Here is a 19,884-nt window from a genome sequence, read left to right as displayed (position 1 = left end):
TTTTATAAGTGAAGTCAGTCCCTGGCTTCCTATATTTTGGATACTCCAGCAGTTGGATCTTGTGATGGTATTCACTGTCACTGGAAGTGAAAAAAAAAAACGATACTTAATGATTTGAATTGCTTCAGATTGGACAGTAATATTTGTCAGCAATACTATATATATATATATATATATATATATATATATATATATATATATATATATATATATATATATATATATAGAAATATGAAGATTTATTCCCACTTTACACTGGGAGGCTTAGACTGTTATAGACCATTGCCATGAAGTCTGACTCCTAGATAATGTGTATTCTGTGTGCTTGTCTGTGAGAGAGACACACAGACTGTCATTGGCAGACTTCCCTGTTGTTTGTGTATTGAAATGGGATGTGGTTTGTGCCTGTCCCATTGTTAAATGTTAATGACCTCACATTGTTCTGTCTAGATGGCTAGATAAAAGTTTAGGTTAATTTTGTTCCTGTATACCAGTCATGTCCAAAGTCTGGCCCGCGGGCCAGTTGCGGCCCGTCCTTTAGTTTTATACGGCCCCCTGAGACACAGCTGACTTTTGTCAATGCCTTTCTCTCTGAGACTCCTCACATCCCCGCCCCGATGCTGATGCGATGGCTCGGGGGTGGGGCCTCTGGCCTCCAGCAGCTCGGCTGCTCCCGAGTCCCACGTATGTGTGTGTGTGTGTGTGTGTGTGTGTATGTGTTATGTGTGTGTGATGTATGTATGTATATGTTATGTGTGTGGATGTGTGTGTGTGTGTGTGTATGTATGTGCTGTGTGTGTGTATGCACGTATATGTTTGTGTGTGTGTGTATATATATATATATATATATATATATATATATATATATATATATATATATATATATAATGTATGTATATTTAATTTTAATGGTTCAAATGTCAGGCTAAATGGTCGGCCCTCAATCATGTTCACTTCATCAAATCTGGCCCTCTTTGAAAAAAGTTTGGACACCACTGCTGTATACGCTTTCATTTGCATATGATACTGTAATCAGCCAGAGGGCAGGGATTGTGTACACTGTATGGGCATGACTGAGTGTAAAACAACAAAATACTAAGCGAAAGATGGGGCTTTGTATGTGCAATTTTAGAGAGGATGATTACAATTATCACACCATATAATTTTTTTAAAATTGCTCTCTTTAGTGAATATATATATATATATATATATATATATATATATATATATATATATATATATATATATATATATATATATATATATATATAACAAATAACAAAATATACTATAACTACATAGAAAGACTGGATAAAAGAAAGACGCATATGTAGAAATATATTCCCATGGGGAATGCTGATACAGTGTATCTTATTAGATGTTACAGTCTCTAGATAGCACGGTCTAGGGTCCAGGCAGATTTCTGTGACAAAGATTGATGTAAGGAGTCCCTCACTTTGATGGCAAGGTCTATGATATGGCCAATACATATGGATATATAAAGTGTACTCTGTGAAGCATCTGCCTCTTGTATAAAGTGGTTCTAACAGAGACCCCATTTACGTTGATGTAATATTAGACGAGGAACGTATCTGGTGCCTGTAATCTTGGGGTTCCCGTGATAATTTTGAGAGGATACTGACTGGGAATTCTCCCCCAAAATCGACATATTTGCAGTTATTCTATTGCATATAACCTCTTGCATATATCTGCCTGCACTGATCTGCCCCTCAACGCATGTGTCTGCCAAGGTCTCTATCGCAGCCGGAAATATCGGTCTGCCTTGGTCTCTCTGGCCCTGAGGAAGCCCTGTTGCGATAACGCGTCGGCTTGCTGGGGACCCTAGGCTGTGCTATCTAGAGACTGTAACATCTAATGAGATACACTGTATCAGCATTCCCCATGAGAATATATTTCTACATATGCGTTTTTTTTTCTTCTATCCAGTCTTTCTATGTAGTTACAGTATATTTTTGTTTTTTGTCTTTTTATATAATATATAATATATATATATATGTCTGTTCAATAAAGAGAGGAATTTTAATTAATTATATGGTGTGATAATTGTGATCATCCTCTCTCCAATTGCCCATACAAAGCCCCATTTTTCTCTTAGTATTTTGCTGTACACAGTAATAGGGGTTTGGGCACATTATCACGGCAATTGTTATGAGTGTAAAACCCTGTTTCTATTGGATTGTGAATGTCATGTCCTGTCCCCAAAAAGGTCCACTTGGGCGTTAACCTTGTGGGGGAAAACTGTATAAAAGAGCAGCTGTACCATTAAAGTTTGAGTTCTACGTCACCCTCAATCTAGAGCAGTGGTTCTTAACCTTGTTGGAGGTACTGAACCCCACCAGTTTCATATGCGCATTCACCGAACCCTTCTTAATTGGAAAAATAAAATATGATTTTTTCAAATTCAAAACATAGGTATATATTATTTTAGGTATATATTTATACATAGGTGCACAAAATGAACAAAACCATTAAGAACAAAGAACAAAACCATTAAAACATGATTTTAGAAATAATGAATATTTACTGCAAATTAGTGTGACTTCTGCTGTTGTCTTTCAGAGACCAGTTCAGAAATGCGCGGCTTTATCTTGGCAAGTGCCACTCTCATGTCATTATCATGTCTCATGTCACCTCACCCTGGCCTGCTGTAAGGGGGAATCTATATGGGGGACGGGACCTCACCTCACCTCACCCTGGCCTGCTGTAAGGGAGGATCTATATGGGGGACCTGGTCCCCCATATAGATCCCCCTTACAGCAGGGCAGGGTGAGGTCCCCCATATAGATCCCCCCCTTACAGCAGGCCAGGGTGAGGTGAGGTGAGGTCCCATCCCCCATATAGATCTCTCCCCTTACAGCAGGACAGGGTGAGGTGAGGTCCGGACCCTGGCCTGCTGTAGGGGGGATCTATATGGGGGACCCCAGAGTGACCTAACCTCACCCTGGCCTGCTGTAAGGGGGGATCTATATGGGGGACCCCAGAGTGACCTAACATCACCCTGGCCTGCTGTAGGGGGGATCTATATGGGGGACCTCACCTCACCCTGGCCTACTGTAAGGGGGGATCTATATGGGGGATCATGTCCCCCATATAGATCCCCCTTACAGCAGGCCAGGGTGAGGTGAGGTCCCGTCCCCCATTTAGATCTCTCCCCTTACAGCAGGCCAGGTTCCCCATAAAATAGATCCCCTTTACATAGTCTTCTCAGTGTTCCCAGTCCTACCTTTTTTTCACCTGTGTCCCGACTCCTGATCACAGGCTAGGTTTTCCTCCTGCAGGCTGCAGCACCACTGTCACCACTGGCTCTCTGGCCTCTCACCTGCCGGCTTCTTCTGCTGCTGCGGCTGCCTGGCCTGGTGGTTCTTTCCCGCGCTGCGCTGGGCGGCCGCTGCACGGGTTGGTCCCTCCCCCAGACAGTCCCTCTCCGCACCGCACGCCTGGCCTGTCTCCCCCCCACCACTCCACAGTGGGCGATGCCAGCTCCGGCTGGATCGGATTTGGCCGGGAGCCGAGCTGCACAGCCAGCAGTGAGAGTGAGCCAGGGGCAGAGAGAGCTGCGAGTGCGAGCAGACTCAGCGGGCGGTGGCGGCCAGCCTATCATGACAGAGTGAGTGACATGACACTGTGGAGCGGATGCGCCCCCCCCAGATGGTGCGGCCGCCCCCCCCTGCACCCCCCACGCTACGCCACTGGATGTTATGTATTTCCATGATGACGGCGCGGAGCGGAAGGACATGCCTGAAACTGGAGAAATAGTCCCTGACAGCAAAGTGTTACTAGCGGAGGGTGTGCCGAACCCTCGAGACTGACCCACCGAACCCCTGGGGTTCGATCGAACCCAGGTTAAGAACCACTGATCTAGAGTCCTCCTGTCTCTCATTGGGGGAACCTGCTACAAGGGATTGCTATGCTCTTCATACTCCCTTGGATAATTTATTTATTACTTATTTATTTCAGGTACTTATATAGCGCTGTCAATTTACGGAAGTGCTTTACATATACATTGCACATTCACATCAGTCCCTGCCCTCAAGGAGCTTACAATCTAAGGTCCCTATATCGCATACATACACAGTAGGGCCAATTTTTTATACAGGATCCAATTAACCTACCAGCATGTCTTTGGAGTGTGGGAGGAAACTGGAGTGTCCGGAGGAAACCCACGCAGGCACAGGGAGAACATGCAAACTCCAGGCAGGTAGTGTCGTGGTTGGGATTCAAACCAGTGACCCTCTTGCTGCTAGGTGAATGTGCTAACCACTACACCACTGTGGATAATCACTAAGCTCCTGTAAGAGCTTTTGTGAGATCCTGTGCCTGCTGCACTCTCTAGGGAAAGAGAGGTTCACCCACTGGAACCTGGAGCCTTGTCGTAGGTAGGGGACAGCGAGACCCCAACCAAGCTGCGGCGGTTCGTGGGGTTTGAGGTAGTTATGGTGTCTGGTGGAGTGCTTGGAGCCCTCAGGAAGCATTAGGAGCATCCTACAACGGAGGTACCCAGTCCGGGTGCTGGTTGATCCGTTACAGATCTTTCTGCCATATTTCTTTCCTGTGTTCCTGTTCACCTTGAAGTTTTCAGTGTCCCCACCCACCTGCGTGTGTTTCATCTCCTCCAACAGTGATGGTGGGTGCCCCTCATAATGGACACAGTAGATACGAAAACCCGAGAGCTCAGCACAAAGAAATCCCCAAGAGATGGAAGAGACTTGAGGAAGTTTACCTCTTTAACATCAACCAAACCCTATCGTTTCAGTACTGAGTTACTGTTAACAGATTTTTGCAGAAACTATATATTTAATACTGAATGCATGAATAGATCACACATTTGTCATCTGACAGGCTTTTGTTAGAGTGTAGAAGATAAGAAACCAACAGGAACAAAACTACAACAGATTGTGTTTTTAAAACCGGAAAGAAACGGTATGGCAAAGGTATGACAGTGAAGTGCAACAACTATAAAAGGAAGCAGGCAGATAAAAGACCAGCTTTGTGCTGTAATTTTCTTTCTGACTGGAGAGGCAAAAGGATTAAAAACAAAATGAAAAGTCACCTATGTTCATGTGCCCAAAATCTGCTGCGTTCCTTTGGGTGTGCAGGGATGCAGCTTGTCTGTCTGGCATACAATAGCATTTTCACCCCCTCATGTTTTTTGCTCATTCTATGCTAACTGTATTTCTCAGTGACTCATCAACATGAAGATGAGAACGTGGAGTTCAGCTGGAAGAGGCACCGTTTGTTCAACCACACAGCCTGCCTTGTTCTTTACCAGATCTGCATGGAGGTACGAAATCCAGGCAGTCGTCTGCACAGTATTGTTGATAATGACACATTTACAGGAAATGAATGCATGAGCAACCTCTTGTTCCAAGTATTGCCATGTGGAGGTATGTGCAGTGGTGGTGGTGTGGAGGTTTTTGCAGATGACAATTTAGCAAGATCAGAGGCATTAAGAATATAAATCACTCTACTTACTGACGCATGTAAAGTTATTTGCAAGCTGTTGTGTGAGGCTGTCTTTGTATAACTGTTTTTATATTGCTTTTTTGTTTTGTATTAGGTTTTTTTTCAATAAAACTTTTCTTAATTTAAAAAAAAAAATAATATAAATCCCTAGAAATGTTGGTGTCATTTTGTTTAGGATCCCACAGCAACGGTTGTTCAAGTGGGAAGCAAACCAAAGAGCAAATGGAGGCCGGTGGCCCTGGACACTGTGGTATGTGAGATATAAAGAGATTATGCTGGTATAAATTCACTTGGAAGATGCATTTGTAAGGCTGTACATTTTATAAAAAACGGATGACTCCACCCAGAAGATTAAAAAAAGTCTTAGCATGCTAAATATTTAATAACCTATCACAATAACTCTGCACTTTCCTAGTAATTACCTATTGATCCTGCCAGCTCTCTGTGTATGTAGCCAATTCTGTTGTTCTGCCAACAACACTTTGCTCCTTCAGTGCCATTGTATAGCACCTCAGCATTGTTGGGAGCTGGAAGCTCCTTCAGCGAATTATTAATTCATGAAGTCTCTGGCAGTTGAACGCTTTCTCCAATGCACATGTTTACCAGTGTACAATTTTAGACCAGCCCCTGCAGCTTCTCTATGCAATGTAACCAAACCTGGGAGTTGTATCGAGAGCTAGGAGTAATTCTGGACATTACATTGGGCTTACTGATTGTCTCGGTCCATTTCCCTCAGAATAAGGCACATTACCTGAGGGGTTTGTTTTTTAAAGACCCGAACACAAGGAGGGGAATTCACAGAGAGTTGTGCAAGTATATGCTTGAACAACTCTCCTAAACTTGGAACATGGAGCAGATGCTGCTCCTAATTAACAAAAGGGTCACAAGCCCCTTTATTTAGGAGCAATCAGTTCTCTGTTTTGTGACTTTGGCAGGCAGATAATATGGAATGGAGAGCTGGAGCTGCATGCTTCCCGCTTGACTCGGAGCAGAGGGAAGAGGAGGGTTAATAGAAAAAAGGGGATCCGCGCTTGTGGACAATTAGCAAAGGCTGCAGCCTACCTCAAAATATGGCCCAAAGGCTATATCAGAGTATGTAGGTATGGTAAAGCGCCACTTTACCTCACCATACCTACATACTCTGGAAGAGGAGGGTTGTTAACTACATTGTTTTTGTCACTATATGTTTAATGTTATGTACGTCTTGTTTCTTGTCTTTTGCACTGATTGTAACCACATATACTGTAATCTTGCAGGGTTATCACACCCCATAAATGTCTATGATCACTTTACTTAGAGCCCTTCATCTTTTGCTGACCAATAACCTGTCTTTCCTTCTGTGGTCTATACAGAAAATATTTTGTTTAACTGCAGTTTCTGCTTGTGCTGTGTAATCACTGCACGAGCAGAAAGAGGGATGTGAGCTGTCAGCAGACCAGGTCGCAACTGGTGGGAGTCTGCGGCAGTTTTCTATATAGAAAATTGCTGTATTCCCTCTATTAATCCAGCACAGACCTGTAAATGTTTCTATTTTATTCCGAAATAAAAACTGGCACAGGTGGCGCAAATAGACCTGAATCGGGTCTATCTGCTTAGTGGCCCTCTCCATTTCTGACAGTTTCCTGCACCATTGTAATGATGCAGGAAGCTTGGTTAATTCCCCTGAATGGTTTTAAGCCGTTATTTAATGTTGTGTGGACATTCTTATATATTGCCTTTCCATCTACTTGAACTAAACCTGAGTTTAGCAAACATCAAAATTGTATAAATTTACAAGAACAGTCAGCACTGTAAAGCACAGTTGAAAAGGTATAGTCCATAGAGTTCAGGGCAGATAAGAAAATCAAAATAATAAATGCGCCCAAGCCAGCAGCTATTTGCAGGTAGATCTGGGAAGGATCCCTCATGGACATACAAAGGAAACAGATAGCAAGGTGCCCGATTAGTGTGGAGTAAAAACACTTTACTGAAATAGCACACTTACAGCTGGGAAACCTGCAACCGCCTCCAGTGGCTGATGCGGATGGTGCACAACAGCCAACAGCAGTCTTGATAGGCAGATGATCAGCTGCAGGCTTAAGAAAGGAGGTGAGGCCTCTGAAACACGTTACAACTGCTACCTCCTGTTTGTGACCGCTTCTTCCCTGTCAGTGGTGCGATCCGAGGGCTAAAGACGCCTCCAGCTTTCCATCCTTTAGCAGGTCCCTGCCTGCACCTTGCAGCTGATCATCTGGCTATCTGGACTGCTGTTGGTTGTTGTGCAACATCCGCATCGGCCACTGAAGTTGGTTACAGACTTCAGATATATGTGTGCTATATCAAAGTGGTGTTTTTACTTTACACTAATCTGGCGCTTTCTGTCTGTTTCCTTTGCATAAAAAAGAGTTTTTGCCTTATAAATAATCTCACAAAGTAGTAACACGTTGGCAATTGTGTATTATTCAGTCTGTATGAGCTTTTTTAAACTATGTTTTTGTTGACATTGCTTCTGTGTCCGAACTGTGGTCCAATTTAAAATTTGCACAGGCTGATCATGCAGAAAGAGCAAGGTTGCAGTAGTTTCAGATAGTTTAGTGGAATTAATCTTCATCCAAATAACACAGGCGCCTGTTCTGTCAGAAGGAACTCATTTTTTGATAAATGTAATCTGCAAAATAGCTTCTACCCACTGTGCTTTCAAACTCTGAGACTACTTGTGTCAGGCTAATGACAAGTTCCCATTCCATATAATTGTATTTAAGCACTCTATGTTCTTGTTTCTGCATAGGAGCTGGAAAAACTGGCTTCTAGAAAACTGAAAATTGGAGCAAAGGAGACCATGAAAATTGCAGAGAAGCTTTATACGCAGGGGTAATTTCAACTTCTAAAACATTAATAACAGGCTGCCTTCTGAAACAATAGATAAGGTGTAATATATGTTGTATAGCAGCGTTTTTCTGTGAAGCCTAAGGAATGTCTTCAAAACCCAGCTGCTAGATCTTTTGCATGGGGAATGTGGTCTTCTGTGAAAGGGGTCTAGGTACACAGGGATCTTACAGCTGAACTCCAGCTTTTGCTACACTTTTTACATAGTTTGTTCGGGCCAAGCTGGTTCAAATGAACTATGTCCCTTACTAACACGTGAGGCTGCTGGATGTGCGGTATAAACTGTATGTGCCAGAGGTTACATACAGCATACCGCACTGTATTCCGAGTTCAAGCCGAGACTTTCTGTCTCATACTCGGAACACACCAGAGTCTGTCTGATTGGCGCTTAGCCAATCAGAGAAAGCAATGTATTCTAGCAATGAGTCAGAGGTTGTGACCTCATCAGCCCGCCCCTCTGACTCAGCCAATCAGAGGAAGCTGTTCATTCCTTGAATACATTGCTTTCTCTGATTGGCTGAGCGCCGATCAAATAGACTCTAGTTTTCCGGGTATGAGGCAGGAAGTCTCGGCTCAAACCTGAAGCACACATCCAGCAGCCTCACATGTTAGTGAGGTACATAATTAGTTTGGCCCAGCTTGGCCCAAACAAACTATGTAAAGTGTAGCAAAAGCTGGAGTTCAGCTTTAATGAATGCAGATCAGATTAGGTTTGCAGGTGCTGTAGCGCGCTCTCTTACAGGGAAACAATAGCTGAGTTTTTAGAGATCCATAGTGATGTTTGGTTATGAACAGGTTAACAAGCTTGTTTATTACTTTTTTTCCCTAGTTATATCAGTTACCCTCGAACAGAAACCAACATTTTTCCCAAGGATTTAAACCTCACGCCATTGGTTGAGCAGCAGACACAGAACCCTCAGTGGGGTGGCTTTGCACAACGAATCTTGGAGAGGGGTGGGCCAACTCCCAGGAACGGGAACAAATCAGATCAGGCCCACCCCCCCATCCACCCTACTAAGTATGCCAGCAACCTGCAGGTGAGAATAGGAGTTTCTATTGGTAGATTCCTAATGTACTAAGACACAGCCGCAGTAATTGAGAGTCATTAGGATTTTTTAATGTTAAAGGTTTATATATAAAGTATTTCCAATGGCAAATCCTAACCCATTAATAATGGGTGGATGTCAGTGTAGAGAGATGGGCTTTTCTAATCAGGCTGCATTTTCATGCAGAATGCTCTAGGTAATGTCCATATGTGGAGCTGAAACTCCATTATTGAAAGTGGGGGGATGAGGAGGAAAGTACTAGATGGTGCTGAACATCCTCCAGCCAGGAAATGTGGTGGGCTGCATCTGAATTGCTGCACGTTCTAATGCACACCATGAGAAGCAATAAAATTCTAGGAAACCATCTAGGAAAAAACACTAGAACTGTGCAATACTGAATGGAAGGCTGGAGTTAAAGCTTAAAGTTCCTTTATCAGTTTTTTTTTTTCCTGTAAATTATTTTGTATAATACAAGATGCGGGAGCACAGGAGAGGAGTACACGTGCAGAACTATTACATAAAACACTACATCATCTTCACACATGAATAATTTGTACAGGCATCCCTATCAAATTGTTATTGCTGTCTTTGTCCCCATTGCAGAGATTCATCCTCCCTATTTGTCCTGATTACCATAGTCACATGGGCAGAAAGTGATGGGAAATCCAGTGACTGTTGTCTCTGGAACTGGAATGGAGAGGAAATCTCCCAAAGGGTGCACCCGTCCAGTGATATCTGTCCAAGGGAGATTTTTCTAGGACTTGTTCTGTGTACAGGATTGGATATGAAGGGAAATCTCCCCAGTGGGACACAGTTACCCAAATGTAACCATTCTGTACAAAAAAAACGGAATTTTTGTAAAATCTTACCTGTAAAATTCCTTTCTCTGAGTCCTCCGACAGTCGCCGCCTCCTCTAAGTCATCACTGTTGGGTATTGACTTCCCATCCGCAGGAATAGCTAGGCATATAGACTTAGTCCAAAGACAAAAGGCATTAGCATATACACACCCATGGGGGCTGTCCCATCTGGTCAATACCCCCCCTGCATCACCACTCCCAACTCAGTTTGGTAGCATAGCAGTAGGTAATAAGAACCCCAAAAGAGGGACGGGGGCGGCGACTGTCGGAGGACTCAGAGAAAGGAATTTTACAGGTAAGATTTTACAAAAATTCAGTTTTCTCTTACGTCCTCCGACAGTCGCCGCCTCCTCTAAGTCATCACTGTTGGGATGTCCCAAAGCAGTATAGACATGAGGGGTGGGAGACGCAACCGCAGAAAAGGCAACGCAGTACCCACAACAGAGAAAGGAACTTACATGCACCGTAAGAGAACCAACTGGGCAACAGAAAAAACAAAAACAAAACAATGCTCAACAGGAGCAACAGCCCAGGAAAGCAAATGCCAACAGCCAGGGACCCAGAAAAAAATTCAAGGGTCCATAATGGCACTATCGCACTGAGAACTTTGCGGCCAAAAGAAGCATCACCTGATGCCAGAACATCTACTTTGTAGAATTTGGAAAAGGTGTGCACCGACGACCAAGTCGCCGCCTTGCACACCTGGGCCACCGATGCCAATAGGCCCAGGATGCACTCAAAGACCTGGTAGAGTGCGCCTTAACAGGGAAGGGCGGAACCCGTTCCTTCAAGGCGTAAGCCTGCTCAATGGTCTGTCTGATCCATTTGGCAATAGTTGCTGCGGACGCAGCCATGCCCTTCCGAGATCCCTCAGGAAGGACAAATAGGGAATCCGTTTTCCGAAAGGATTCCGTAGACGTCAGGTAAACCCTGATCGCCCTGACAACATCCAAGGAATGTAAGGCAATCTCCTTTGGATGTTTTGGCTTCGTGCAAAACGAAGGCAGGACAATGTCCTCATTAAGGTGGAATTCAGAGATCACCTTGGGAAGGAAGGGGGTGGTCGCAAAACCACCTTATCCTTGTGAATTATCAAGTAAGGGGAGGGGAGCGGCAAGACAACGCCGCCAGCTCCGACACTCTGCGAGCCGAAGTGATCGCCACCAGAAAGGCAACCTTTTTCGACAGCAGAGGCAACGATATCTGCCTGATGTTTTCAAAGGGAGCACGTTGTAACACGGACAGAACCAAGTTCAAGTCCCATGGAGGTAAAGGCTCCTTCCTGGGAGGAGCCAAATGTCGCACACCTTGAATGAAGGTGCGCACCAAGGAATGAGACGCTACAGGGCGCTGGAAAAGGACAGCCAGTGCAGACACCTGGCCCTTTATCGTGGCCAGCGCCAGGCGCTGATCCACTCCCGACTGGAGGAAAGCCAAGATCCTCGACACCGAGTAAGAACGAGGGGAGAACCCCCTGGACTCACACCAGGCGAAATAGGCTTTCCAGGTACGGTAATAGATCTTACCAGAGGAAGATTTCCTAGCCTTGATTAGGGTAGGGATAACCTCAGGGGATAGACCCTTATCCTTCAAGACACGGGTCTCAACAGCCAGGCCGTTAAAGCCAGCGATTGTAAAGCAGGATGGAAGATCGGACCTTGAGACAGGAGATCTTCCCGCAGAGGCAGGCGCCACGAAGGCGCCACTGCCAGGTGAACAATGTCGGCGTACCAGGACCGGCGAGGCCAGTCCGGCGCCACCAGAATCACCATGTGCGGTTCCGAGACCAATCTGCGAAGGAACCGGGATAGTAACTGAATCGGAGGAAAGGCGTACATCAGACGATACTGATGCCAAGGGGCCACCAACGCATCCGAGGCGTCCGCCAACGGATCGCGCGTTCTTGCCACGAACCTTCCCACCTTTCGATTTTAGCCGGGATGCGAACAGATCCACGTCCGGGGGATCCCCACTTCGCACACAGCATCTGAAAGACCTCCGGGTGTAGGGACCATTCCCCCTGGTCCAGGGTCTGGCGGCTCAGATAGTCGCCCTTCCAATTTTCCACACCCGGAATGTGAACTGCCGAGATCGCCGGGACAGAATGTCGGTCACTTCCCGGGATGCTCGAGCACTTCTGGTGCCCCCCTGGTGGTTGATGTAAGCCACCGCGGTAGCATTGTCCGTCTATACGCGAACAGGCAGGCCCCGGAGACGGTCCGACCACTGGAAGAGACAGTTTTATCGCTCGTAATTCCAGCACATTTATCGGGAGGGAGGACTCCTCCTCCGACCAAGTGCCCTGGGCAGACAGGTTGCCCAGGACTCCACCCCAGCCCGACAGGCTGGCGTCCGTGGTAACCACTGTCCACTTGGTCTGACGACTCAAGGAGACATCCAGATTCAAGGACTGAGGTAGTCTGTCCCACCCGGCCAGGATCTCCGTCTGGAGAGCCCGTGTGTGGAACTGGGCAAAGGGAATCGCCTCGAAGGCCGACACCATCAGCCCCAGGCCCCTCATACAGGTCCTGAGTGACGAGGACGGATTGTCCCTGAGGGGCCTGAGTTCATCCCGCAAAGTACGGAACTTGTCCTCCGACAAGAACACCTTTGCCTGAGCAGAGTCCAGAACCATTCCCAGATAAGGAAAGCTAAGCGATGGAGACAACGCTGATTTTTGAACGTTGATGGTCCATCCGAACTCCCGGAGCGTCTGTACCGTGATGGACAGATCGCGCACAAGGCCCTGGATGGCACGCAATCTCCGAAGCAGATCGTCCAGGTACCCCAGGACCGCAATGCCCTGGGCCCGCAGCAGGCCCAGAACCGGCGCCAACACCTTGGTAAACACTCTTGGTGCCGAAGCGAGACCGAAAGGTAACGCCACAAACTGGTAGTGATCCTCTGCGATAGCAAACCGAAGGTACCGCTGATGACCCTCGAAAATGGGGATGTGCAGGTACGCATCCTTCAGATCTATTAAAGCCAGGAATTCTCCCGGATTCAAGGAGGCCACAACCGAACGGAGAGACTCCATTCGAAACTTCCGAACACGCACGAAGCGGTTCAACGCTTTTGAGCCGGTTCACACTTCTGCGTGTGCCGGGTTCGCATGTCATGTCGGAGCGCACTGCTCCGACATGACATGCGATCAGCTGTGCGGTGCGAGTTTAGCCATACAGTTTGTATGGCTAAATTCGCATCGCACCCGCAGCAAAGACGCACAGGAGGCATTTTTGCTGCCGCATCAGGATCGGATCGCACAGCGGTTCACACTTGTGCGATCCGATCCTGTGCGAACTGCACGATCGCACTGCGATATGCGATCAAACTGGGGGTGTCGTTAAGATTACATTGACACCCCCAGCGGATCGCATATGGCAGTGTGAACTGCCGGGGGTGCGTGTGCAATGCGGGAACAGGCTGCGAATTCGCAGCCTTCCCGCATCGCAATAGTGTGAACCGAGCCTTTAGGTCCAGAATAGGACGCACTTTGCCCTCCTTTCTGGGCACAGTGAACAGATTCGAAAACCCCCGAAACCTGTCCCGATGAGGCACCGGGACAATCACTCCCTGAGCAAGCAGGTCCTGCACCGCTTGATGCAAGTCCTGCAGACGCCCCGGAAGCAGATAAAGATTGGAGGGAAAGAATCAGTCCACCACTCCGGGAAAAGAATTCGATCTTGTATCCAGATCGAACGATTTCCAGAACCCACCTGTCCGATATCCGGAGCAACCAAGGTTGGAGGAAACCGCGCAAACGTCCCCCCCACCCCTGAAACGGGTGAGGGCGCCCCTTCAGGCAGAGGTGGAATGACCTGCCGAGCCGGCATCGCCGAACTCCTGCTTACCCGCCCAGGGCTTCTGCTGGGTGCCCTGGGCCTTGAAGGGCTTGCCCTTGGATCGTTTCCGAAAGGCACGAAAGGACCCCTGATAGGCTCTAGGCGCAGAACCCCGCTTGCCTCGAAAAGACTTGGTCTTCGGGTTCTGGGGCAGCATTGAGCTCATGCCCCCCGTGGCGCCCTGTACCAGGGTGTCCAACACCTTGCCAAAAAGGCGAGAGCCAACATAAGGAAATTCAGCAACAGATTTCTTTGAGGACTGGTCAGCCGACCAGCTTTTCAGCCATATCAGTCGTTGGTGAAGCACTGCGACACTAGAGAGGCGAGCCACTAAGGGGGCCGTTTCCGCCAAGGCTGCATCACACAAGTACATGACTCCATGGTGGATCTGATCCACCATTTCCAGCCAGGCAGGCGGAACACCATCGGACACGAGATTGCTCCTAAGCACCTCAGTCCAATCAGCCAGCGCCTGAGCCACCAGAACGGACGCGGAAACGGGTTTGAGCAACGAACCCGCCACCGCATAGGAATGGCGAGCAAGAGACTCCAACCGCCGGTCCGCTGGATCCCGGAAAACCGGGGCATCCTCAGCAGGAACCAAGGTAGCCTTGTTCAACATGGCCACAGTGTGATCTACCTGTGGAGGCACACACCATAGCGATTCCGTGGCCGTTGCAAAAGGATAAAGCAATTTGAACCGACTAGGTATCAGGAACGGACGTTTTAACGTGCGCCACTCTTCATGAACAATGTCATGGAATTCCGCTGGGCAGGGAAAAACCTGCGCAGACTTGTGGGTCCCGTGCGTCCCAAACGAGGACACAACGCCCGGAGGACAGGGCTCATCCTCTAAATGTAAGGTGTCCTTTACAGACACAATCAACTCATCCATGGTCGCCTGTTCTTCAGGCGACCCCGGGGAAGAGGTATCAACCCCCTCCATCTCAGCCTCCCCCTCAGACCCCGGGGGGTCCAAGGATGAGCGGGACCCTGAAAAGGGCACGCTCGCAGCAGCAGCCATATCCCCATCTGAATCAGAAGAGAGAGACAACCTGGGACTCTTTCTCGCAGCACATTCAGACATCAGCCTTTCCATATTTGCCACAGCAGCCAGAGCAGGTCGCAGCGTAGCCACAGGAGAACTGGGGCCCCCCACTAAATCTGGAGGAAACTTGCTTTCCTGAGAAACCCAAGTTATCAGAACAAACTACAGTGCAAAAAACAATGTACTGTACCCTTTAAGAACGCTGCGGTGTGCGCAGCCCACCGCTACTGCAACAGTGATAAAAGACCCCCAAAGGAGAAAAGAAACTGAGCCAGAAGCGATATACAGAGGGAAAATGAGAGTGATAACCTGCAGAGCCCGCAGAGCGTTGCTACCAATGTCCTTGCTGCTGATGGAAAGGAAATGCTGCTGGAGAGGGCTGGACTATAAGCCAGACCACGGGAAAATGGCTGCCCCATAGGGATGCATTGGAGGCTATGCCAAAATGGCCGCCGACATGCGGCCGGACCGATCGTTCCACCGCCCACAAAATGGCGGCGGATGGCGCCAAAACTACATGCAGGATCGCCCCAGAGGGGCTACACATGTGTGCCCATAACAAAGATGGCGGACCGCGCGAAAATGCACCGCTGCGGTCGCCACACAAGCACCAACGTCTGCACCCCCAACATGCACCTAAGGTGACACGGACAGGGACCCCCAGGCAACATACAGATCTGCACAAGCGATCCCCTCAGGAATCGCACAGGGAGTCGCACAGACACGGGGACACACAGCAACACAGACTGCCACCCCAAACAGAGGCCCCACACAGAAAAGTACTTGCCTGTACCAGATGGCGTGGGGAGCCTCCATGCACGGAAAACCTCTGTCCTCATCTGACGGAGTGCCGTGAGCCAGGGACATGATGCTGCAGCACCGCAGACGAGTCCTGTGAGGTAGCCACCTCACGGATGCATCCCCGCAGCGAACAGGGATGGGTCGTTCGTAATGCCAGGGCGAACCATACCTGAACGCTCGATGGCGGGCTGGGGGTCCATCTGACCCTTTTGCTCTGGAGAACCAGGGCGGCCAGTCCGAATCCCAGCAGCACCGCATGATCCATCTTCATCCGAAGAGAAGACTAATGCCCCTAATGCGGCCGTCTTTTGTCCAGGTCGTGTCCGCTGAAAAGTGCAAAAGACTGCACACAAATTTTGTCGGGCCAACAGCAGCTGACTGCAGAAGTGATGTCATGTGATGGTTAACTTTCCGTGTGTTTTTTCTTTTCTGAGCATGCCCAGTCTTGCAAATCTGCTGATTGTCGGCCGAATTCTGTACTGACTGGCGAACAATCGTCCGTTCTGGTATTGACCTACAAAAATTTTAATGCCTACACGACAGATTATTTTCGGCCGAAAGTGCGCTGTCGGCTGTCGGAAGCATCATACTGACAAGCCTACAATCGGCCGATCGGTCGTCGGCCGAATATTTACGGCCGACAATCGGTACGTGTGTACGGGGCTTTACACTAGAAGCTGACAAAATAAACAGCTAGTAAAGTAAAGAAAAAACTGACCTTTTGAAAGAAAATCAAATAAAAGATTAGGAAGGCTGAGACTGAAGCTCCAGCACAAGGGAAGCCTGACTATTCCTGACGCTAGGCAGATTAAAACTGAGTTGGGAGTGGTGATGCAGGGGGGATATTGACCAGATGGGACAGCCCCCATGGGTGTGTATATGCTAATGCCTTTTGTCTTTGGACTAAGTCTATATGCCTAGCTATTCCTGCGGATGGGAAGTCAATACCCAACAGTGATGACTTAGAGGAGGCGGCAACTGTCGGAGGACGTAAGAGAAAAAGATTTTGGCTTTAGATGTACTTTAAAACACTTGAGAAAAGTTAACTTTTTTGTGTGAAGATGACAGCCCATTTGGTGACATTTTCGCTCTTATCAGCACAAAAACAATTTGAGAAATAAGGAATGCTTGTTGCAGTATCATTCCAGGAGCCCGTAACTGGTTTTATTTGACATCTCTGCTTTCAGGGAAATGAGCAGCGGATCTATGAGTTTATTGTGCGTCATTTCTTGGCCTGCTGCTCCCAGGATGCTCAGGGGCAGGAGACCACCGTGGAGATCGACATCGCTGCTGAGAGGTTTGTGGCTCACGGGCTGATGATTATCGCCAGAAATTACCTGGATGTCTATCCGTATGACAAGTGGAACACAAAGGTATAGCTAATGCTGATACTTGTACAGCTATGATGGTTAACATCATATTCACGCACAATTGTGCAGTGCTATATCACCCAACTGGAAGATATACATGTACAGTGCATCCGGAAAGTATTCACAGCGCTTCACTTTTACCATATTTTGTTATGTTACAGCCTTATTCCAAAATTGAATAAATTCATTATTTTCCTCAAAGTTCTACAAACAATACTCCATAATGACAAATGTAAAAGAAGTTTGTTTGAAATATTTGCACATTTATTAAAAATAACAAATGAAAAAAATCCCATGTACATAAGTATTCACAGCCTTTGCTCAATACTTTGTTGAAGCACCTTTGGCACCAATTACAGCCTCAAGTCTTTTTGAGTATGATGCTACAAGCTTGGCTCACCTATTTTTGGACAGTTTCTCCCATTCTTCTTTGTAGAACCTCTCAAGCTCCATCAGGTTGGATGGGGAGTGTCGGTGCACAGCCATTTTCAGATCTCTCCAGAGGTGTTCAATCGGGTTCAAGTCTGGGCTCTGGATGGGCTACTCAAGGACATTCATAGAGTTGTCCCTTAGCCACTCCTTTGTTTTCCTGGCTGTGTGCTTAGGGTCGTTGTCCCGTTGGAAGATGAACCTTCGCCCCCAGTCTGAGGTCCAGAGTGCTCTGAAGCAGGTTTTCATCAAGGATGTCTGTATACATTGCTGCATTTATCTTTCCCTCGATCTTGACTAGTCTCCCAGTTCCTGCTGCTCAAAAACATCTCCCCAGCATGATGCTGCCACCACCATGCTTCAATATAGGGATGGTATTGGCATGGTGATGAGCGGTTTCCTCCAGACGTGACGCTTGTCATTCAGGCCAAAGAGTTTGAACTTTGTTTCATCAGACCAGAGAATTTTGAGTCCTTCAGGTGCCTTTTTGGCAAACTCCAGGCGGTCTGTCATGTGCCTTTTACTGAGGATGTGGCTTCCGTCTAGCCAATCTGCCATACAGGTTTGGTGGAGTACTGCAGAAATGGTTCTTCTGGAAGGTTCTCATCTCTCCACAGAGAAGCACTGGAGCTCTTTCAGAGTGGCCATCGGGTTCTTGGTCACCTCCCTGACTAAGGCTCTTCTCCCCCGATCATTTAGTTTGGCCGGGCAGCCCACTCTAGGAAGAGTCCTCGTTGTTCCAAACGTCTTCCATTTACAAAGCATGGAGACCACTGTGCTGATTGGGACCTTCAATGGTGCAGAAAATGTTCTGTACCCTTCCCCAGATCTGTGCCTCGATACAATCCTGTCTCGGAGGTCTACAGAAAATTCCTTGGACTTCATGGCTTGATTTGTGCTCTGACATTCACTGTTAACTGTGGAACCTTATATAGACAGGTGTGTGCATTTCTAAATTATGTAATATTAACTAAACTTACCACAGGTGGACTCCAATCAAGTTGTAGAAACATCTCAAGGATGATCAGTGGAAACAGGATGCACCTGAGCTAAATTTTTAGGGTCATGGCAAAGGCTGTGAATACTTATGTACATGTGACTACTTCTTCTGATTTTTATTTTAATAAATTTGCAAAGATTTTAAACTTTTATGTTGTCATTATGTTTTATTGTTTGTAGAATTTTGGGGAAAATAATGAATTTAATCCATTTTGGAATCTGCCTGTAACATAACAAAATGTGGAAAAAGTGAAGCACTGTGAATACTTTTTGGATGCACTGTATATGTAACACACTACCATTGTATTTAATAACCATTTCCAGACCATAAATATATATATATATATATATATATATATATATATATATATATATATATATATATATATATATATATATATATATTTCTTTTTTTTTTTTTTTTTAAATAGAGGCCCTAGAGAATAAAATGGTGGTTTTTGGAATTTTTTTTATGTCACACAGTATTTTTGCAGCGGTTTTTGAAACACAATATTTGGGAAAAAATGCACTTTTCTTTTATATAAATTCTTTATTTACAGGTATGTCAAAAACAAGTACAACATGTGTGACATCATAGAATCTAAACATGCAAAATGCACTTTTTTTAATTTTAATGCAAAAAAAATAAAAAATACATACCCAATTTTGTTGTAAAATATAAAAGATGATGTTATGCCAAGTAAACCGATACTAATCATGTTGTGCTTTAAAATTTCACACGCCCGTGCAGCCGTGACGATGCAAATTTTACTATCCATAGGCAATGCTTTAAAAGCCTTTACAGGTTAGCACTTTAGATTTACACAGGGGTCTGGTGCTAGAATTACTTCCTATGATCAGACGTTCGCCGTAATACCTCGCACGTGTGGGACGGGACTAATGTGCGCCTTTTTCTCTTTGCACGCCAGCATGGGGTGACGGTAGCACTTTACTTTGAATAATAATTTTTTAACACTTTTTTTATACACTGTTGCTTTCATTTTTTTATATTTTTTTGCTGTCACAAGGAATGTAAACATTATTGTGACAGCAATAGGCATGTGATAGGTACTCTTTATGGAGATATCTGCAGTCTATAGGACCCCAAATCTCTCCTCTGCACTTAAAAGCATTCAAAACC

The 19,884-nt window shown here is 46.4% G+C and overlaps 1 protein-coding gene across 2 annotated transcripts in view; it reads left to right on the top strand.

The window, feature by feature from the left end:
- The window catches only part of TOP3A (DNA topoisomerase III alpha), a 64,257-nt gene that overhangs the window by 30,778 nt on the left and 13,595 nt on the right, over nt 1-19,884 (top strand). For both annotated transcript variants that reach the window (XM_082260135.1, XM_082260136.1), the window contains exons 9-13: nt 5,202-5,302; nt 5,660-5,734; nt 8,252-8,334; nt 9,179-9,386; nt 17,133-17,318. In XM_082260135.1, the coding sequence (XP_082116261.1) occupies nt 5,202-5,302; nt 5,660-5,734; nt 8,252-8,334; nt 9,179-9,386; nt 17,133-17,318 (653 nt within the window). The remainder of the gene's footprint in view (nt 1-5,201; nt 5,303-5,659; nt 5,735-8,251; nt 8,335-9,178; nt 9,387-17,132; nt 17,319-19,884) is intronic.

Source organism: Pelophylax lessonae, assembly GCF_965119305.1.
Source record: "Pelophylax lessonae genome assembly, chromosome: 6".
NCBI lineage: Eukaryota > Metazoa > Chordata > Amphibia > Anura > Ranidae > Pelophylax > Pelophylax lessonae.
Note: the sequence above shows the minus strand (reverse complement) of the source record. Positions and strands in the feature narration are given on the sequence as shown.